This window comes from Lucilia sericata, unplaced genomic scaffold (genome assembly GCF_015586225.1).
Source record: "Lucilia sericata isolate MDLA Ls3-8-SP2 unplaced genomic scaffold, ASM1558622v1 Contig000362F_arrow, whole genome shotgun sequence".
NCBI lineage: Eukaryota > Metazoa > Arthropoda > Insecta > Diptera > Calliphoridae > Lucilia > Lucilia sericata.
Window position 1 is genome coordinate 124,521 of NW_023994381.1, and position 17,527 is coordinate 142,047.

General features: G+C 33.2%; 2 protein-coding genes across 2 annotated transcripts; both read left to right on the forward strand.

Moving 5' to 3' along the window:
- Positions 1-7,407: 7,407 nt before the first annotated feature.
- On the forward strand, positions 7,408-12,284 carry LOC119604100. Its single transcript, XM_037956553.1, has 2 exons — positions 7,408-8,022; positions 12,162-12,284. The coding sequence occupies exons 1-2, from the start codon at positions 7,408-7,410 to the stop codon at positions 12,282-12,284; spliced, it is 738 nt and encodes a 245-aa protein (XP_037812481.1).
- A 52-nt stretch (positions 12,285-12,336) lies between these two features.
- On the forward strand, positions 12,337-12,957 carry LOC119604101 (RNA polymerase II degradation factor 1-like). The gene has a single exon (XM_037956554.1). It carries the CDS (start codon positions 12,337-12,339, stop codon positions 12,955-12,957), a length of 621 nt encoding a protein of 206 aa, XP_037812482.1.
- Positions 12,958-17,527: the final 4,570 nt, after the last annotated feature.

The window sequence follows — 17,527 nt, forward strand, 5'->3', positions numbered from 1 at the left end:
TTCTAAAGCAGTTATGCCCGTTAAAGCTGTTTTTTGGAGGTCCACTTGTATGGGGGCTATCCGAAAAAGTGGACCGATATTGCCCATTTTCAATACCAAACAAACCTTAACAATAGAGAATATTTGTGCAAAATTTCAACTGCCTAGCTTCTCTCGTGTGGTCCCTATCGTGATTTCAACAGACAGACGGACAGACGGACGGACATGGCTAGATCGTCTTAGAATCTAATAAGGATCCAGAATATATATACTTTTATGGGTCTTAGACGAATATTTCAATGTGTTACAAACGGAATGACAAAAACAATATACCCCCCATCTTTTTTGATGGTGGGTATAAAAAAAAAAAAACAAAAAAAGTGTTTCAATTCCCACCAACCAACACGTAAGTAGAAATAAAATTCTCGATTTTATTTGTGTGCATTGTTCAATTCTGTTATTGAACAACTTTGTTAACTTCTTAACAAAGTAAAAACAAAAGTAACAAATTTCTAAAACAAGAGTTGGAATTTGTTCCTTTTGAACCACAGTGAAAGTGCTAAATTAATTGAAAATTTATATAAAAAACAATTCAGAGTGCTATATTCGGCTGAGCCGAATCTTAAGTACCCTCCACCAGCTACTTTTACATATATTAATACTTTTCTAATTGATCAAATATTTGTAGAAATAAGTTTTCTCATGTCTTGAATAGAAAAAATACAAAGATTTAAACAGCTTAAATCTATTACAATTCCATGATTTATTGAACATTACAAACACCATTTTCTTTATATTTTTATAGCGCTTAGCGATATTTAATAATTTGCATGTATGCATGTGTGTAAAAGATTTAAGGATTTTCAAAATAAATATATATAATTTTGTTCTACACAAATTGATAATGCAACTAGTTAAATACGGTTAAAGCGCTTTTAGGGGCAGGACATAGTATGGGAGATATGACCAATTATAGACCGATCGTAAAAAAATTTATAAGCAAAATTTCTGTTCATAAAAGCTATATTTCAGTAAAATTTTGTATCTATATCGTAATTTAGTAATAAGTAATGTGTGTTTAAGTGATTTTCTGAAGCGAACCTTGTATGGTTCACCGCACCTATGTTATGAACCGATCGTGAAAAAATCTTGAAATATAATTTTTGTATACAAAATTAATATTTGGGCCAAATTTTTTATCAATAGCTTTATTTGGTAATGAGTAATGTACGTTTAAGAGATTTTCGTAGAAGGACCTTGTATGGGAGCTATGACCAATTATGTATATAAAAACAAAATTTAAAAATTCTGTATCTATATCATTATTTGGTAATGAATTTTGTGCATTTAAGTGATTTTCTGGAGGGGACCTAGTATAAGAGCTATGACCAAATATGGACCGATCGTAAAACAATTTTATAGTTTAATTTATGTATATAAGAGCAATATTTTTGCTAAATGTATGGATATCAATATTTTGTAATGAGTTATGTGCGTTTAAGTGATCCTTGTATGGGAGCTATAACCAAAGTTGGACCGATCATGAAAAAATGCTCAAATAACATTTCTGTGTACAAAAGTAGTATTTATGCCAAATGTTTTATGGGTATCACTATTTGATAATGAGTTATGTGCCTTTAAGTGTTTTTCTGAAAGGGACCTTGGGAGCTATGATCAATTATGGACCGATAGGAAAACAAATTCACAGTAATATTTGTCTGTATATGAGCAATGCTCGTGCTAAACTTCATATAAATATCTTAATTTAGTAATTAGTTATATGCGTTTAAGTGATTTTCGGAAGGGGACCTTGTATGGGAGCTATAACCAATTATGGACCGATCGGAAAAAAAATTCACAGTAATATTTTCGTGCATATGTGGATATATTAATTTTGTAATGAGTTATGTGCGTTTAAGTGATTTTCGGGAGGGGACCTTGTATGGGAGCTATGACCAATTATGGACCGCTCGGAGAAAAATTTCACAGTAATATTTTCGTGCATATGAGCAATACTTGTACCAAATTTTATGTGGATATCTTAATTTTGTAATGAGTTATGTGCGTTTAAGTGATTTTTGGGAGGGGACCTTGTATAGGAGCTATGACCAATTATGGACCGCTCGGAGAAAAATTTCACAGTAATATTTCTGTGCATATGAGTAATACTAGTACCAAATTTTATATGGATATCTTAATTTAGTAGTGAGTTATGAGCGTTTAAGTGATTTTCGGGAGGGGACCTTGTATGGGAGCTATGACCAATTATGGACCGATCAGAAAAAACTTTCACAGTAAAATTTCCTTGCGTATGAGCAATACTTATACCAAATTTTATATGGATATCTTAATTTAGTAATGAGTTATGCGCGTTTAAGTGATTTTCGGTAGGGGACCTTGTATGGGAGCTATGACTAATTATGGACCGATCCAGAAAATTTTTTCTCTGAATGAATTCTATTCACATAAGATTTTAATTTGTAAAACAAATGGAACAAAAATTTCAAAGTAATATTTCTGTATGTGAGAGCAATACTTGTACCAAATTTTATATGGATGTCTTAATTTAGTAATGAATTATTTGCGTTTAAGTTATTTTCGGGAGGGGACCTTGTATGGGAGCTATGTCCAATTATGGACCGATCCAGAAAATGTTTTCTCTGAATGAATTCTATTCACATAAGATTTTAATTTGTAAAATTTTGTAAAGATTTCGAAATTGTGACGGAAGTTATTAACAAAAAATTCATTTTTCGGGAATATGTAATTTTGTATGGGAGGTATATGAAATTGTTGATCGAAACGAATGTATGGTGATTTTCATGGAATTATCTTGCATAGTTTTCGAGAAAATTACATCAGAATGTTTTCAATACCAAACTGCCTAGGACAATAATAAATATTTTGGGTGAATTTCGATAATTTTTGTTGCTTCGTGTTAACGTGAGAATGTTTTATACAGACAGACAGACAGACGGACGGACGGACAGACGGACATAGCTAAATCGACTCAGAATTTCATAAGGTCCAAGAATATGTATACTTTGTTGGGTCTCAGATGAATATTTCTTGGTGTTACACACGGAATGACAAAGTTATATATACCCTCTATCGCCACTGATGGTGGTGGAGGGTATAATAATAAGTATAGTCGCAAGAATTCCCATTCTTCACAAACATAATTATTTTTTATGTATAAAGTTCATTATATTTAGTGCAAGAACTAGTGATTGTTATTGTTTTGTTTCCATCAAAACATAGTTGAATATTGCACATACATACTTACTAAGATTTACAATATTATTATTTAAAAATATTAAAGTAAATTTTGTGGTGGTTTTTTGTTTATTTTATCTCTTAAAGTAATAAAATATATTCTCTTTTTTATACGCTATACCGTAGCTATAACAAAAGAAAGTAAAAAACAAAGAGACAAAATAAACATATATACAAACATACATTACATATATACATTATTGTGTTTGTTGTAATTTGTGTGTTCCCTACACATTGTGAGTCGGTCTGATTAATTCAATACTAATTATAACATCGACTTAAATTTTTAATAAAATTTCAAGTAAAATCTTTTTGGAGAAATATTTTCGCGAATTAGCGGTCACCCTACGCTGTTAGATCCGGCATTTTAGGTACAATATAGGACCTGTAAACGGAACTATTTTGTAATATTTCTTCAATTAAAAGATTTTTTATTTAACTTTTTGGAAATATATTTTCGCGATTAACGGTCACTCTACGCAATTAGATTCGGTATATTAGGTACATTATAGGACTTGTATACGGAATTTTTTTCTCAACATTTTTCAACCAACGGTCAAATTAGATAATATTAGTTACAGATCACTTACTGTTATACTTGTTAGTTATTCTATTCATCGATTTGATTTTTTCGAAATTAGTTTTCTCATTTGGCTTTTTAAATTTTCCATTTTAAACAATTTATTTGAACTTTTTTAATAATGGGCTCCACATTATGTGCTAAGTTCGCTTTAGAATGCGATAATTTAGTTGGATCTTGTTCCAAGTTTGATATAACTCCATTTGAAAATTTAACCGAGTCACTTCTCGAGACGAAATTGCAGTTCCTTGATAGGACTGGCAATCAGTTCGAAAAGCCTTTGAGGATTTAATTTTAACTAATGAGAATATTATTCCTGAGAGCGAAAAATGCACGGCAAAAGTAAGATTTGGGTCGGTAAAGGACGAATATCAACGTACCAAGGCTAATATGATGGACCAATTGAAGATGCACAGAGCTTCTAGTAATCAAGGTCTAAGGTCCGATCAACCGACCAACTCTACTTTGTTCAATACTTCGAACATGTATCCCATTAATGCCACATTTAATGATTCGGAGATTTGTATAAAGGTTCCTCATTGTAATACTCAGGATTTTATGGGGGTTATGAGGAATGGCCATCATTCCGCGATATGTTTACCGCCATTTATGGTAATCACCCTCTATTAACACAGGCTCAAAAGTTATATCATCTAAGGAATAAAACAAAGGGCGAAGCAGGTAGTATTGTAGCTAAATATCCGCTTTCAGATCAGAATTATTTACTGGCGTGGGACGAGTTAAGGGCGCGATATGAGAACAAGCGCATTTTAGTAGATAATCAGTTGAAGATTCTATTTAATATACCAGCAGCAAAGGCTGAAAATTGCGAATCTATTAACAGGATTCAAACAACCATTAGCGATTGTTTATCAACTTTAAAGGCTCATGGTATACGAACCGATCAATGGGATCCAATCCTAATATATTTGTGTTCCATAAAATTACCTGATGAAACATTAGCTCCTTGGGAGCAATCGTTGAGTTCTCCAACTCGTTTACCTTCCTGGGCAGAAATGGAAGATTTTTTAATAAATAGACATCAGGTAATGGAAAGAATATCTACATTTAGAAGTCAAAACCCAGCTTATGTTCCATATCATAATCAGGGTAGAAATTATAATATCTCTTCACAGCAGAATAAAGCTAGATATGAAAACCCGAACAAAGAAGCTCAATTGAAGAATGATGAGATGCTTTGCAAATTATGTGATAAAACACATTTCATTCGAAATTGTCCTAAATTTCAAAGCTTTTCAGTAAAACAGAGAATTGGCTATGTAGAAAAGAACAAAACTTGTAGTAATTGTTTGTCTTCAGCTCACACAAATACAAATTGTCAAAGCGTTTTTACATGTGTCCAGTGTAAGAACAAGCACCACAGCTTACTTCATTTGGATAATTATTCCAATAATAAGAAGAATAAGCCAAATAAAAACAAAACGTTCAATACGTTTCATGCTGATCCCTCTCAGCAACCGGAGGATACAATAAACCGCCAACCACCATGTAGCTCAATGTCTACAGTACACAAGACAAACACACAAACAAACTTTTCTGTCAATGATGATGATATTTTATTACCTACAGCTCTAGTAGAAATTTTACATTTATGAGAAATATTTACAGTTAGAGTTCTAATAGATTCGGGATCAAAACGATCGTTTTTAACTGACAAAATATCAAAAAGGCTTGGCTTAATAACTCAAAATGCAAACTTTGAAATTTGTGGATTAGGTGGTACAGTGGTAGCAAATTCAAGTAAAATATCTACCATTACTATGTGTAAAAAAAACCACGAGTTCTCACTCAGTACCCAAGTTATAATAGTTCCAAATTTGACCAAATTTATGACAAGCTTTTCGATTTCAAACGCTGATCTCTCAGAAATAAAACATCTAGAATTAGCCTATCCGCATTTCTTGGTATCTTCACAAATAGACATGCTAATCGGTAGTGATACAGTTCCATATATCGTTCAAGATGGAATACAAAAGAATATCTTAGGCAATCTACATGCTCAAAATTCCATCTATGGATGGTATATTTATGGCCCAATGAAATTACATAGCGTTTCCCTAACTGCTAATATTCAACATAAGGAAGAAAATGATAAAATAAGCTCAATGCTTAGACTATTTTGGGAAACAGAAGAATTTCCAAAATCGAAAGTTCTATCAGAAACAGAACCACATAAAGATCCATTTAAATCCCCAGATGGATCCATTTCCATCCAGATAGCAAAATCCAGATCCGTGATTTCTGTGATGAACATCTGAATAGGCCTATTGCGCAACAATATACATTCGAGTGGAAGATTTGTCTGGCAAACATTCTAATCTGCTAGTAGCGAAAAGCAAAGTTTAGGCAAAGTGTAAGTTTTCCTCGGTTAGAGTTATGTGGGGCATTACTGCTCTCGAAACTAATAACACAAACTCTAACTAACAATTCATTTAAAAGTGCTCAACTTTTCCTGTGGTCAGATTCCACTATAGTATTAGCATGGTTACAAAAACATCCATCAGTTTGGAAAACATATGTTGCCAATAGAACATCTCAAATCATTGAAAATGTTGGTAATGCTAAGTGGAACCACGTTTTAACCCATGAAAATCCATCAGGTCTTGGAACACGAGGTTCTAAACCACAAGATCTTAAAGAAAATTCTTTTATGGTGGTATGGATCAATGTGGCTACTTGAATCCCAAGACAATTGGCCTAAATCTAACCCACCTGCCATTGCTCTTATGGAACAAAGGAAAGTTGAAGTTCACTGTTCCGTTCCAGATGAACTGAATATAATACAAAGATTTTCTTCATATCGGCGAGCCCTCGCCGTAATGGCATATATTTATAGGTTCATACGTTCTACTGATAAAAGATTAGAGAAAACTAAGTTTGAAAGTTTAACGCTCTCTCACGAAGAGCTTAATAACGCAAAAATTGTATATATTAGACTAACGCAGAAGTTTCATTATTCTGAAGATTTAAAGAATCTTTCGGAGTCTAAGCTGATTTCAAAGAAAAGCTCTCTGCTTACTCTAAATCCATTTCTCGACGCTCAAGGTCTTATGCTGGTTAATGGTAGATTAGCTAATGCCCCGCTTACGTACGATGAGCGATTTCCCATAATTATCCCCAACTCTTCCGAAGTTTTTCTGGAGTTTGTCCACAAAACTCTAGTCCATGCTGACATCACACTTATGATGAGCGCAGTAAGAAGCCAGTTCTATATTCCTGGTTTAAAAAGAACAGCCAAGAAATGCGTTCATCAATGTCTTACCTGTGCTTGTTATAAACAACAAGTGAAATCGCAAATAATGGCTGCACTGCCAAAAGAGAGATCCACTCTTTCATTACCGTTCTCACATACGGGTGTCGACTTTGCTGGTCCATTTCAGATCAAGTCTGGCAATTTGCGAAATTCACCATATATGAAAGATTACGCATGTATCTTTATATGTTTTGCTACAAGAGCCATTCATTTAGAAGCTTGCTCTAGTTTAACATCATAAGCATTTCTAGCTGCTTTTTCACGTTTTATAGCTAGGCGAGGATTGCCAAAATCAATTATGTCGGACAATGGTACAAATTTTATAGGCGCTAGTAAGTCATTGCTAAAGGAGTATTCGTTATTTATTAAACAATCCTCCAAGGATATAACAGATAAATATGCCATTAATGGACTTGAGTGGAAGTTCATTCCACCTAGCGCCCCGCATATGGGAGGTTTATGGGAAGCTGGCGTCAAAAGCTTCAAAATCCACTTTAGGAAAATTGCTGGCACACATAAATTTAATTTTGAAGAGTTCTCTACTCTGCTTGCGCGAATAGAAAGTGTTCTAAATTCACGACCAATATCACCTATGTCAGAAGACCCAGATGACCTGCAGGCCCTTACTCCGAGTCATTTTCTGCGCGGTGCGCCATTGGTATTCGCGCCAGAAATACCGCCTGACAATTTGTCGTTATTGAATCGCTGGGAACGACTGAAAACACTACATCATAAATTTGGTCAACGATGGAAAAATGAGTACCTTCTGGAGCTGCACAAGAGGTACAAATGGCAGAATCCACGACGGGATCTACAGACTGGTGATTTCGTTATCATCAAGAATGAGCTTCTTCCTCCATGCGACTGGTGGTTAGGCAGAATAGAAGCCGTACACGTTGGTCGGGATAAGCGCGTAAGAGTCGTTGATGTTAGAACATCTAGTGGCGTCGTGACCCGACCAATCGTAAAATTATGCATGCTCCCGTTACTTCATATATGATAATATCTATTAGAGCTGTATAATTTTAAAAATTAATTGTAAAAAAGTAATAAATACATTAAATCACATTAGTGGATGCATATTCAAAAAGCTGCGTTTTAAATGTTGTAAATCGTAAATCAAAATATCTAAGAACTCGAGGAAGAGAGTTCCAATGTTTAGAAACTCGCACATGAAAAGATCTTTCGTAAGTGGTTCGATTTATTATAGGAATTAAAATTTGAGGATTTCTATCAGAATGCAAAAATTCAAAAGTATTTCTAACATATTCAGGGCAATTAGCTATTACTACCTTATAAAAGAACAATAACAAACGGATTTGAACAAAATTCATAAAAGAGCAACCCAAGAAATCTCTAACATAGTCAGACACATGATCATGCATTTTTAATTGATAGACATAACGTATTATTCTGTTAAAAAGAAGTAAACACTTATTAAACTCCTGAGCATTACATCCAGAATAAACTTCAATACAATACAATAGGTTAGACATTAGCAAAGAATGTGCAATAGTTTTTCGAATAGTAAGTGGTAAATACAAATTTAAGGAATATAATTTCCTTAGAGTAAAATTAATTTTAGAGCTCAGAAAATTAATATGTTGGGAAAAAGTTAGATGTTTATCCAGCTGAATTCCAAGACATTTGATACATTCAACGAACTCAATAGGTTCATCATCAACTGTAATAGATTAATGTACTTCGGAACCATGCGGTTTAAAAAGCATAGCTTTAGTCTTTGCAGGGTTTATCTTCAGATTATTTTCTCTCATCCATCCAGAAACATCAGATAATATAAGATTTATATCATATTGAAACACATCAAGAAGCTGAAGATGACCAGAAAATAAAAGTTGTATATCATCTGCAAAGAGAAAAGCCTGACATTCAAAAACTTGTAGTAAATTAAAGAAATCATTAATGTAAAGCATAAAAAGTAAAGGTCCTATAACTGAACCCTGTGGGACACCACTAGTTACAGGTAAACACCTTGAATTTGCATTACCGCAATGTACGTATTGGTGGCGGCCAGTCAAATACGAATATAGTAATCTACAGGCCGATACAGAAAAACCAAAATAAGTAGAAAGTTTCCGAATTAAAATAGCATAACTTATAGAATCAAAGGCTTTATATAAGTCAAGTGACATCAATACGCCTACATTACACTTGTCCACTATGTGCCTGACAGAATCGTTAAGACTAATTAAAAGAGAAGTAGTGCTGTAATTAGCACGGAACCCGGATTGAAAAGGGTTTAACATTGAATTCGTATTTAAAAATTTCATAATTTGCTCTTTTATTACATGTTCTACAATCTTTGACAATACAGGTACTAAGGAGATAGGCCTAAATTGATTTACAGAATCTTTTTTTCTAATGGGTATGACCTTAGTAACTTTCCAATCAGAAGGAAATAGAGACTCTGAAATAATATTATTAACCAAAAGTAAAAGTTGTTCCAGGATGAAAGGGAGGATTAATTTAATAAACTTGAGAGGTAGACCATCAGATCCGGAAGCATTTGATTTTATTTTGGAAATAGCATTGAGTAAGTCTTCATGATCTATGTTATGAAAGGAGAAACGATTATTAGGAAAAATATAATCAAAAGGGTCAAAAGAATCAACAGTCCTAAAATCCGAAAATTCCATGTTTAAAACATCAGGATCCAGATCCTCAATATGCTCAGATTCATTCAAACATCCATTTGATCGTAACGATCTCCACATACTTCTTGTATTAAGTCCATTTAATCTCTTTATGTGAACATTACGTTTAATTTTTCTAATAACAGATTTTGATTTATTACGTGCCCTACAATAACTTTTCCAATTCACAGGCGATGGCTCCCTTAGATACTCTCGGAAGGCTAAATCCCTGAGAGAGAGGTGATATTTAATTAATGGTGAATTAAACCAACTTCTGTCATTTAAAGTGATCTTTAATCTCCGTATAGGAACCAAGGAGTGCAGATGATTTAAGCAAAACATTAATTCAGAAAGCTGGAAGTTTACATCATGAGAAATATTAAAGTTTGAAAAGTCATATTGACAAACATATTGATCAAGAATAGAAATATTAACATTGTTATAATCTTTAAATTCAATAAACTCATTCCTTGGCCTTAAGTAAATACGTACACTTATAAAAATAAACGAATGGTGCGATATGGCTGGGCATTACATTTGGACTGAAACTTCAACTGAGAGCGATGGACTCAAAATGAAATAATCAAGTAAGGTAGTAGAAAGACCTGAAGCAACATAGTGCGTTGGTAAATTATTGTGATGATATGTTAGACCTAAACGACGACAGGTGGAGAGAACAAGATTAGCGTTATCAATATTAAACAAATTCAAATTAAAATCACCCATAATTATGACATGCTGGTATTTAACTAACAAGTCACCTAGGCGATTCTCCATTAAATCAATGCTACCATGAGGGAGATAAACAACCCCTAAAAGTAATATTGTGTTAGAGTGACTGATTTCAATAAAAATGGATTCAAATACACCAAAGTCCGTAGATTTAAAAACAACCTTGGCCTTGAACTTATTGGTAATATATAAACCAACTCCACCGCCTCTCTGACCATTGCCTACATTGGTAGGATCAATATCTCCTCGACCTGGCCTATCACTTCTATAAAAAGTGTAACCAGGAACAGATACAACATTGGAGGATATGTGCGTCTTAAGCCATGTTTCACTCACGCCAATAACATCAAGTATGCAATCTTGTAAAATATTACGAATTTCATCCAATTTAGTAGATCTATGTGACGTATTAAAACTTTAGCAATTAAAATGTCCAATTTTCAAATCATTTAAAGAGTTACAAAATTTAGAGCGCAAATAAATATTATCATGTGACACTGAACCCAAATTAGAGTCAAATGACATAATAGAAAATATTACAAAATAAAAATTAGAACTAAAAATAAAATAATGGAATAAATGTAGGTATAAAAAATTTAAATTATGTAAATAGGAACTTTGCATTCAACTGATGAGATTTGTAGGTGTATAACTCCAAAAGTATAATATGCAATATGTATACTCTTGAGTGTACATCACCACTTATTAAATCGCTGAGCTTTAGTGATCTGGACTTATGGTACTCCGCCATTAAATTGTCACGTATACGAACTCGCTTTAATTTGACAAGAATCGATTTACTTTTATTCATGAAGCAAACATGTTGAATGTCATTGACATCTATTGAGATTCCATAGAAACTGCATAAATCAACAACAATGTTTTCCAAGTTTGAAATGGCAGTAGGTAGACCATTAATTACAATATCTGTCCTATTAGCTCTATGGTATATAACATAGGTTATAGCTTCTTGTTCTTTCATTTTATTTTCCACAGAGGCATCCAGCCCTTTGACTTGACTGTAACAGCTAACAACATCAGCTTCAATTCTCTCTAATCTTGAAGTAAACTCAGCACGAAGGTTGCAGATTGAAGTTTCAATAATCTTTTCAGTTTCAGCCGTATGTTGAGTTAATTGATTTGTCACATTGTACACTGCCTCCTTTACCAATTTCTTTTTTACATTTTCCACATAAGACTTTTTTACCAGCCATATTTGTTTTGTTTTGAATGACAACAACAAATTGTATATGGCAAACAAATAAACAAGGCGCAACAGGTAGCAAGATCAACAGCAGCAACAACAACAAAATTAATGCAAATGGCAGAAACAGCAACAACAAATCGAAGATAATAAATTTTGTGGCAAAAATATATAAAATACTTATAATTGCAACAGTATTTTATAAAACTCCAATAGAACAGTGTTTAAACAATTGATTTTACACCGAACAGTATTTAATTACGAATTTACATTAAATAAAAAAACACCAAAATCATCAGCTGAAGTTATTAGAACTTTACTCTGCCATAGCGTTGCCACAGCGTTATGTGAAAAGTCTGTAGATTAGTTTGTTCTTGTCCATACAATGTCGTGTCTATGTGTCCAAAGCAATTTCTTCGACCTTAATCTGCCTCTGTTCTTTGTGTTTTAATATCATTCCAGAATGGATCCAGCCCAAACCCCAGAATTGTGCGTTGTGTGTTTTGCATACCACCCATTGAGATATTGCAAGATGTTCCGCAAGTTGACATTGGAGCAACGACTTTATGTGGTGAGAACCCATAAGTACAGCTCCAATTGCTTCTCGCGGACCCATCTTATAGGGAGCTGTATCTCAATGGGTGCATGCCAAATATGTTGCGATTTGCAACACACATTGCTGCATCCAAGGACTGCTGCTCAGGGGCCAAGGCAAAGGCAACCACAACAGCCACGCCAACGCGCTCGCAGAAGCCTCCCCAACCCTCCTCAACAGAGAGCTCAACAGCGGTTGGATGACCTCCTTCAACGACTACAACAACAGCAGCAGATTATTCAACAGCTACAGCAGCAACAACGCCAACGACAACAACGGCAACGACAACAACTACAGCAACAAGCTCAGCGGCAGCCACAACGTCGCCAACAGCAACTTCCCCGACGCCAACAACTTCAACCACAAGCCATAGCCGTTCCTCAGCCTGCGGCAGCGCCAGCCTCAACCCAGGGGCTGGTCAATCAAATTGTTTCAGCCCTCAGCCAACTGACAGGGTCCACAATTGCACCAGTGCAAGGAGGCCGGCATGTCGAAGCCCGGTCAGGCCGCGTTGAAGACGATTTCACCGATTTCCTGACGATCTTATCGACTTCGACGACGGCCTTACCGACCTTGACTGAAGGTCTCCAAACACTTCCTAAAGGCAATATTTTAGGAAGTGTTACGAGCAAGCCGGGCTTGGCGCCGAAGAAGATCGGTTAATTTTTTATTATTAAATTAAATCCCGAACGACTCCCGGTCAACAAGTGGTTTTGTTTAATTAACAAAATAAAAAAAAAACGCACTCCTTCTTAATTATTTGTGCCTTAATTATTTGAAAAAAACAAGTCAGAGTGCTATATTCGGCTGAGCCGAATCTTAAGTACCCTCCACCAGCTACTTATACATATATTAATACTTTTCCAATTGATCAAATATTTGTAGAAATAAGTTTTCTCATGTATTGAATAGAAAAATACAAAGATTTAAACAGCTTAAATCTATTACAATTCCATGCTTTATTGAACATTACAAACACCATTTTCTTTATATTTTTATAGCGCTTAGCGATATTTAGTAATTTGCATGTATGCATGTGTGTAAAAGATTTAAGGATTTTCAAAATAAATATATATAATTTTGTTCTACACAAATTGATAATGAAACAAGTTAAATACGGTTAAAGCGCTTTTAGGAGCAGAACATAGTATGGGAGATATGACCAATTATAGACCGATCGTAAAAAATTTTTTAAGCAAAATTTCTGTTCATAAAATCTATATTTCAGTCAAATTTTGTATCTATATCGTAATTTAGTAATAAGTAATGTGTGTTTAAGTGATTTTCTGATGGGAACCTTGTATGGGACCGACCGCACCTATGTTATGAACCGATCGTGAAAAAATCTTGAAATAGAATTTTTGTATACAAAATTAATATTTGGCCAAATTTTTTATCAATAGCTTTATTTGGTAACGAGTAATGTGCGTTTAAGAGATTTTCGTAAAAGGACCTTGTATGGGAGCTATTACCAATTATGTATATAAAGACAAAATTTAAAAATTCTGTATCTATATCATTATTTGGTAATGAATATTGTGCATTTAAGTGATTTTCTGGAGGGGACCTAGTATAAGAGCTATGACCAAATATGGACCGATCGTAAAACAATTTTATAGTTTAATTTATGTATATATGAGCAATATTTTTGCTAAATGTATGGATATCAATATTTTGTAATGAGTTATGTGCGTTTAAGTGATTTTCGGGAGGGAACCTTGTATGGGAGCTATGACCAAAGTTGGACCGATCATGAAAAAATGCTCAAATAACATTTCTGTGTACAAAAGTAGTATTTATGCCAAATGTTTTATGGGTATCACTATTTGATAATGAGTTATGTGCCTTTAGGTGTTTTTCTGATAGGGACCTTGGGAGCTATGATCAATTATGGACCGATAGGAAAACAAATTCACAGTAATATTTGTCTGTATATGAGCAATGCTTGTGCTAAACTTTATATAAATGTCTTAATTTAGTTTAAGTGATTTTCGGAAGGGGACCTTGTATGGGAGCTATAACCAATTATGGACCGATCGGAAAAAAAATTCACAGTAATATTTTCGTGCATATGTGGATATCTTAATTTTGTAATGAGTTATGTGCGTTTAAGTGATTTTCGGGAGGGGACCTTGTATGGGAGCTATGACCAATTATGGACCGCTCGGAGAAAAATTTCACAGTAATATTTTCGTGCATATGAGCAATACTTGTACCAAATTTCATATGGATATCTTAATTTAGTAGTGAGTTTTGCGCGTTTAAGTGATTTTTTGGAGGGGACCTTGTGTGGGAGCTATGACCAATTATCGACCGCTCGGAGAAAAATTTCACAGTAATATTTCTATGCATATGAGCAATACTTATACCAAATTTTATATGGATATCTTAATTTAGTAATGAGTTATGCGCGTTTAAGTGATTTTCGGGAGGGGACCTTGTATGGGAGCTATGACCAATTATGGATCGATGGAACAAAACAGTAATATTTCTGTATGTGAGAGCAATACTTGTACCAAATTTTATATGGATGTCTTAATTTAGTAATGAATTATTTGCGTTTAAGTTATTTTCGGGAGGGGACCTTGTATGGGAGCTATGTCCTATTATGGACCGATCCAGAAATTTTAAATACGGTTAAAGCGCTTTTAGGGGCAGGACATAGTATGGGAGTTTGTAATGGTATCTTTACGTAAATTTGAGTATAATGTTGAAAGTGGAATATTCAAGGAACAAAGTGACTACACGTTCTTTTAGTTGGGCTATAACACTATTATGTCCCATTCATACCAAAACAAAGTCGAACGTGTATTACGACATCAAACAGGTATAATTAGAAGTACCTTCAGTTTTCGGACGGACCACGGACCTCTATTTTACCGGTCTTTAGTGATAAATATATTACCAAATTGCACGCTACATATGATCTCAGATGTATTCGATCATTGCCCTCACCAACCATAGTTCTCAATAAAGTCCATATTATTTGTTTGAGAACCCCTATACCTTACCTTCACTACATTAGTTTGGCTCTCTTTACTTTAAACAAATTAGTTAGAATTCGTATTAAGGTTTATTAACAAACAAAAGAAATATAACAAAATATATATTTTAATTAAGAAGAACTTTAAACTATTTATAGGATATAATATTTAATTGTAATACATGATTTAATGTGCATATTGTTCTTAAATTTTAGATTTGTTTTGTTACTCACTGTAGTTTCATTAAACGTTGCTCAGGCCTGTGCTGTTGTTGTAGATGAAACATCAGATGTTGTTGTGTTTTTTTCCAGTTTTCATAATTATAAATACAAAATACTAATATACAATTTTAATATAATTTTAATAGAATCGCAGTTGTAATGAAGTTTAATAATGATCTTATTTAGAATATAAATTACAACAAAATAAGTTTAACCAGTGATCACTAGAAGAGTGATACAATTTAAAAAAGAAACAATTATCATTAGGGGTATTAACTAATTAGTATTTATATAAACTTAACAATAATAATTACAAAGAACAAATATTTATGCAAATTTAGAAATTTTAACAAGAATCAAAATTAATAATTTGAAAATTTACGAAAATGACAAATATAACAAACAACGACAAATTTTAAAATGTGTAACAACAGTATATAACAATGTGAATATTTATAACAGTTTTAATTTTACATATATGATTAGGCGTTTAAATTAAATATATTATATTTAATTATAATTCAAATCAGCTATTATTTTAATTTAATTATTTGGAATTTAATTTTATAAATTTGATTTATTAGTTTGCTAAGATAGTTTTTAAATTATATAATGATTAGTTTCAATATATATTAAAATTCAGCCACGTTGTCCACAGCACGCGGTTTCGAATCGTCTCCGACAATTTGTCTCCCAAATTATCCAAATTAGCAAATCTATTCTTTTCCCAATATAAATCTTTCCACTTTTTGTATAACTAAGCTTTCGTTCAATATTCTTTTTATTTTAATTATTTTTTTTTCTTCAATGTAATACTACTTATAATTTTAAATTAAAGCTTATTAATCATCGACTTAAACTTATCGCGATCCATCTTCAATTAAATTTTGCGACATCATTTATAGTTTCATTAAGTCAAGAACAATTTAAAGAGAATCGCTATAAATCTACCTCTCCCGTTTTCCCATTCATAAATAGGGACTACCAACTTCCATTCAGGGAATCAAATCTCAATTATAATCCCAAAAGAAACAAAAAAAATGTAACGGGATATTATTTTAAATTTATTGATAAGCTTAACTCAATTACAAATGCAATTAAGTGGAATTGAAACAATATGCAAATATGTAATAAATGAAAAGAAAAAAAAAAAAAAAGTGATGGTAAAATGGGGATAAAATTAAACAATAAGTACTTAATCAATATGTATGCACATTCTCAACAAATATTAAACCGTCACAACACAGTTAAATTTTCATTAATATCTTAATGTAAAATTTTACTGAAAAACTGTGAAATAATACAATTATTTAGGCCGTAAATCTTTAGCGTGGAATGTACCTATTTTCCTACCTTTTAGATCTGATAATTCATAATAGCAATTCCCAATCCGTTTATCTATTCTGCACTTTAGAAATTTTGGTGCCAGCTTGGCACAAAAGTCATTAGCTTTGCTACTCAGAGCAAAGTTTCTTCTATAAACCTCATCTCCTTATAACTGATCTCTTTGGCACGAAGATTATACGTTTTCCTATATGAGTTATATGCTCTTTCCAAATTCTCTTTCACCTTTTCACGTATAATGTGGAGTTTGTCAGAATGTTGAATATCTTCACCATTTCCCAACGAATCTATATTTCTTAATAGCTGATACGATTTACCATGAGTAATCATAGGGTAACCAAATAAAGCGTGAAACGGAGAATAACCGATTGAAGAATGAATAAGGCTACGTAGAGCAACACATATATTACTGAGATGGGAATCCCACTCACGTTGGTCTTGTTTGAGGTAAGAACGTATAGCCGCCAAAATTGACCGATTTAGTCTTTCTGATGAGTTGGACTGGAGACTATATGAAGCGGTATATATATGTTTCACACCATATTTTTCTAAAAGATTTTCAAATAAAACAGACTTAAACTGACTACCGTTGTCTGTAACTACAAACTCAGGTACACCGAAGAGATGAAAAATATCAGATTCAACAAAGTTACAAATTTCGGTAGATGCAAATCTTTTCACAAG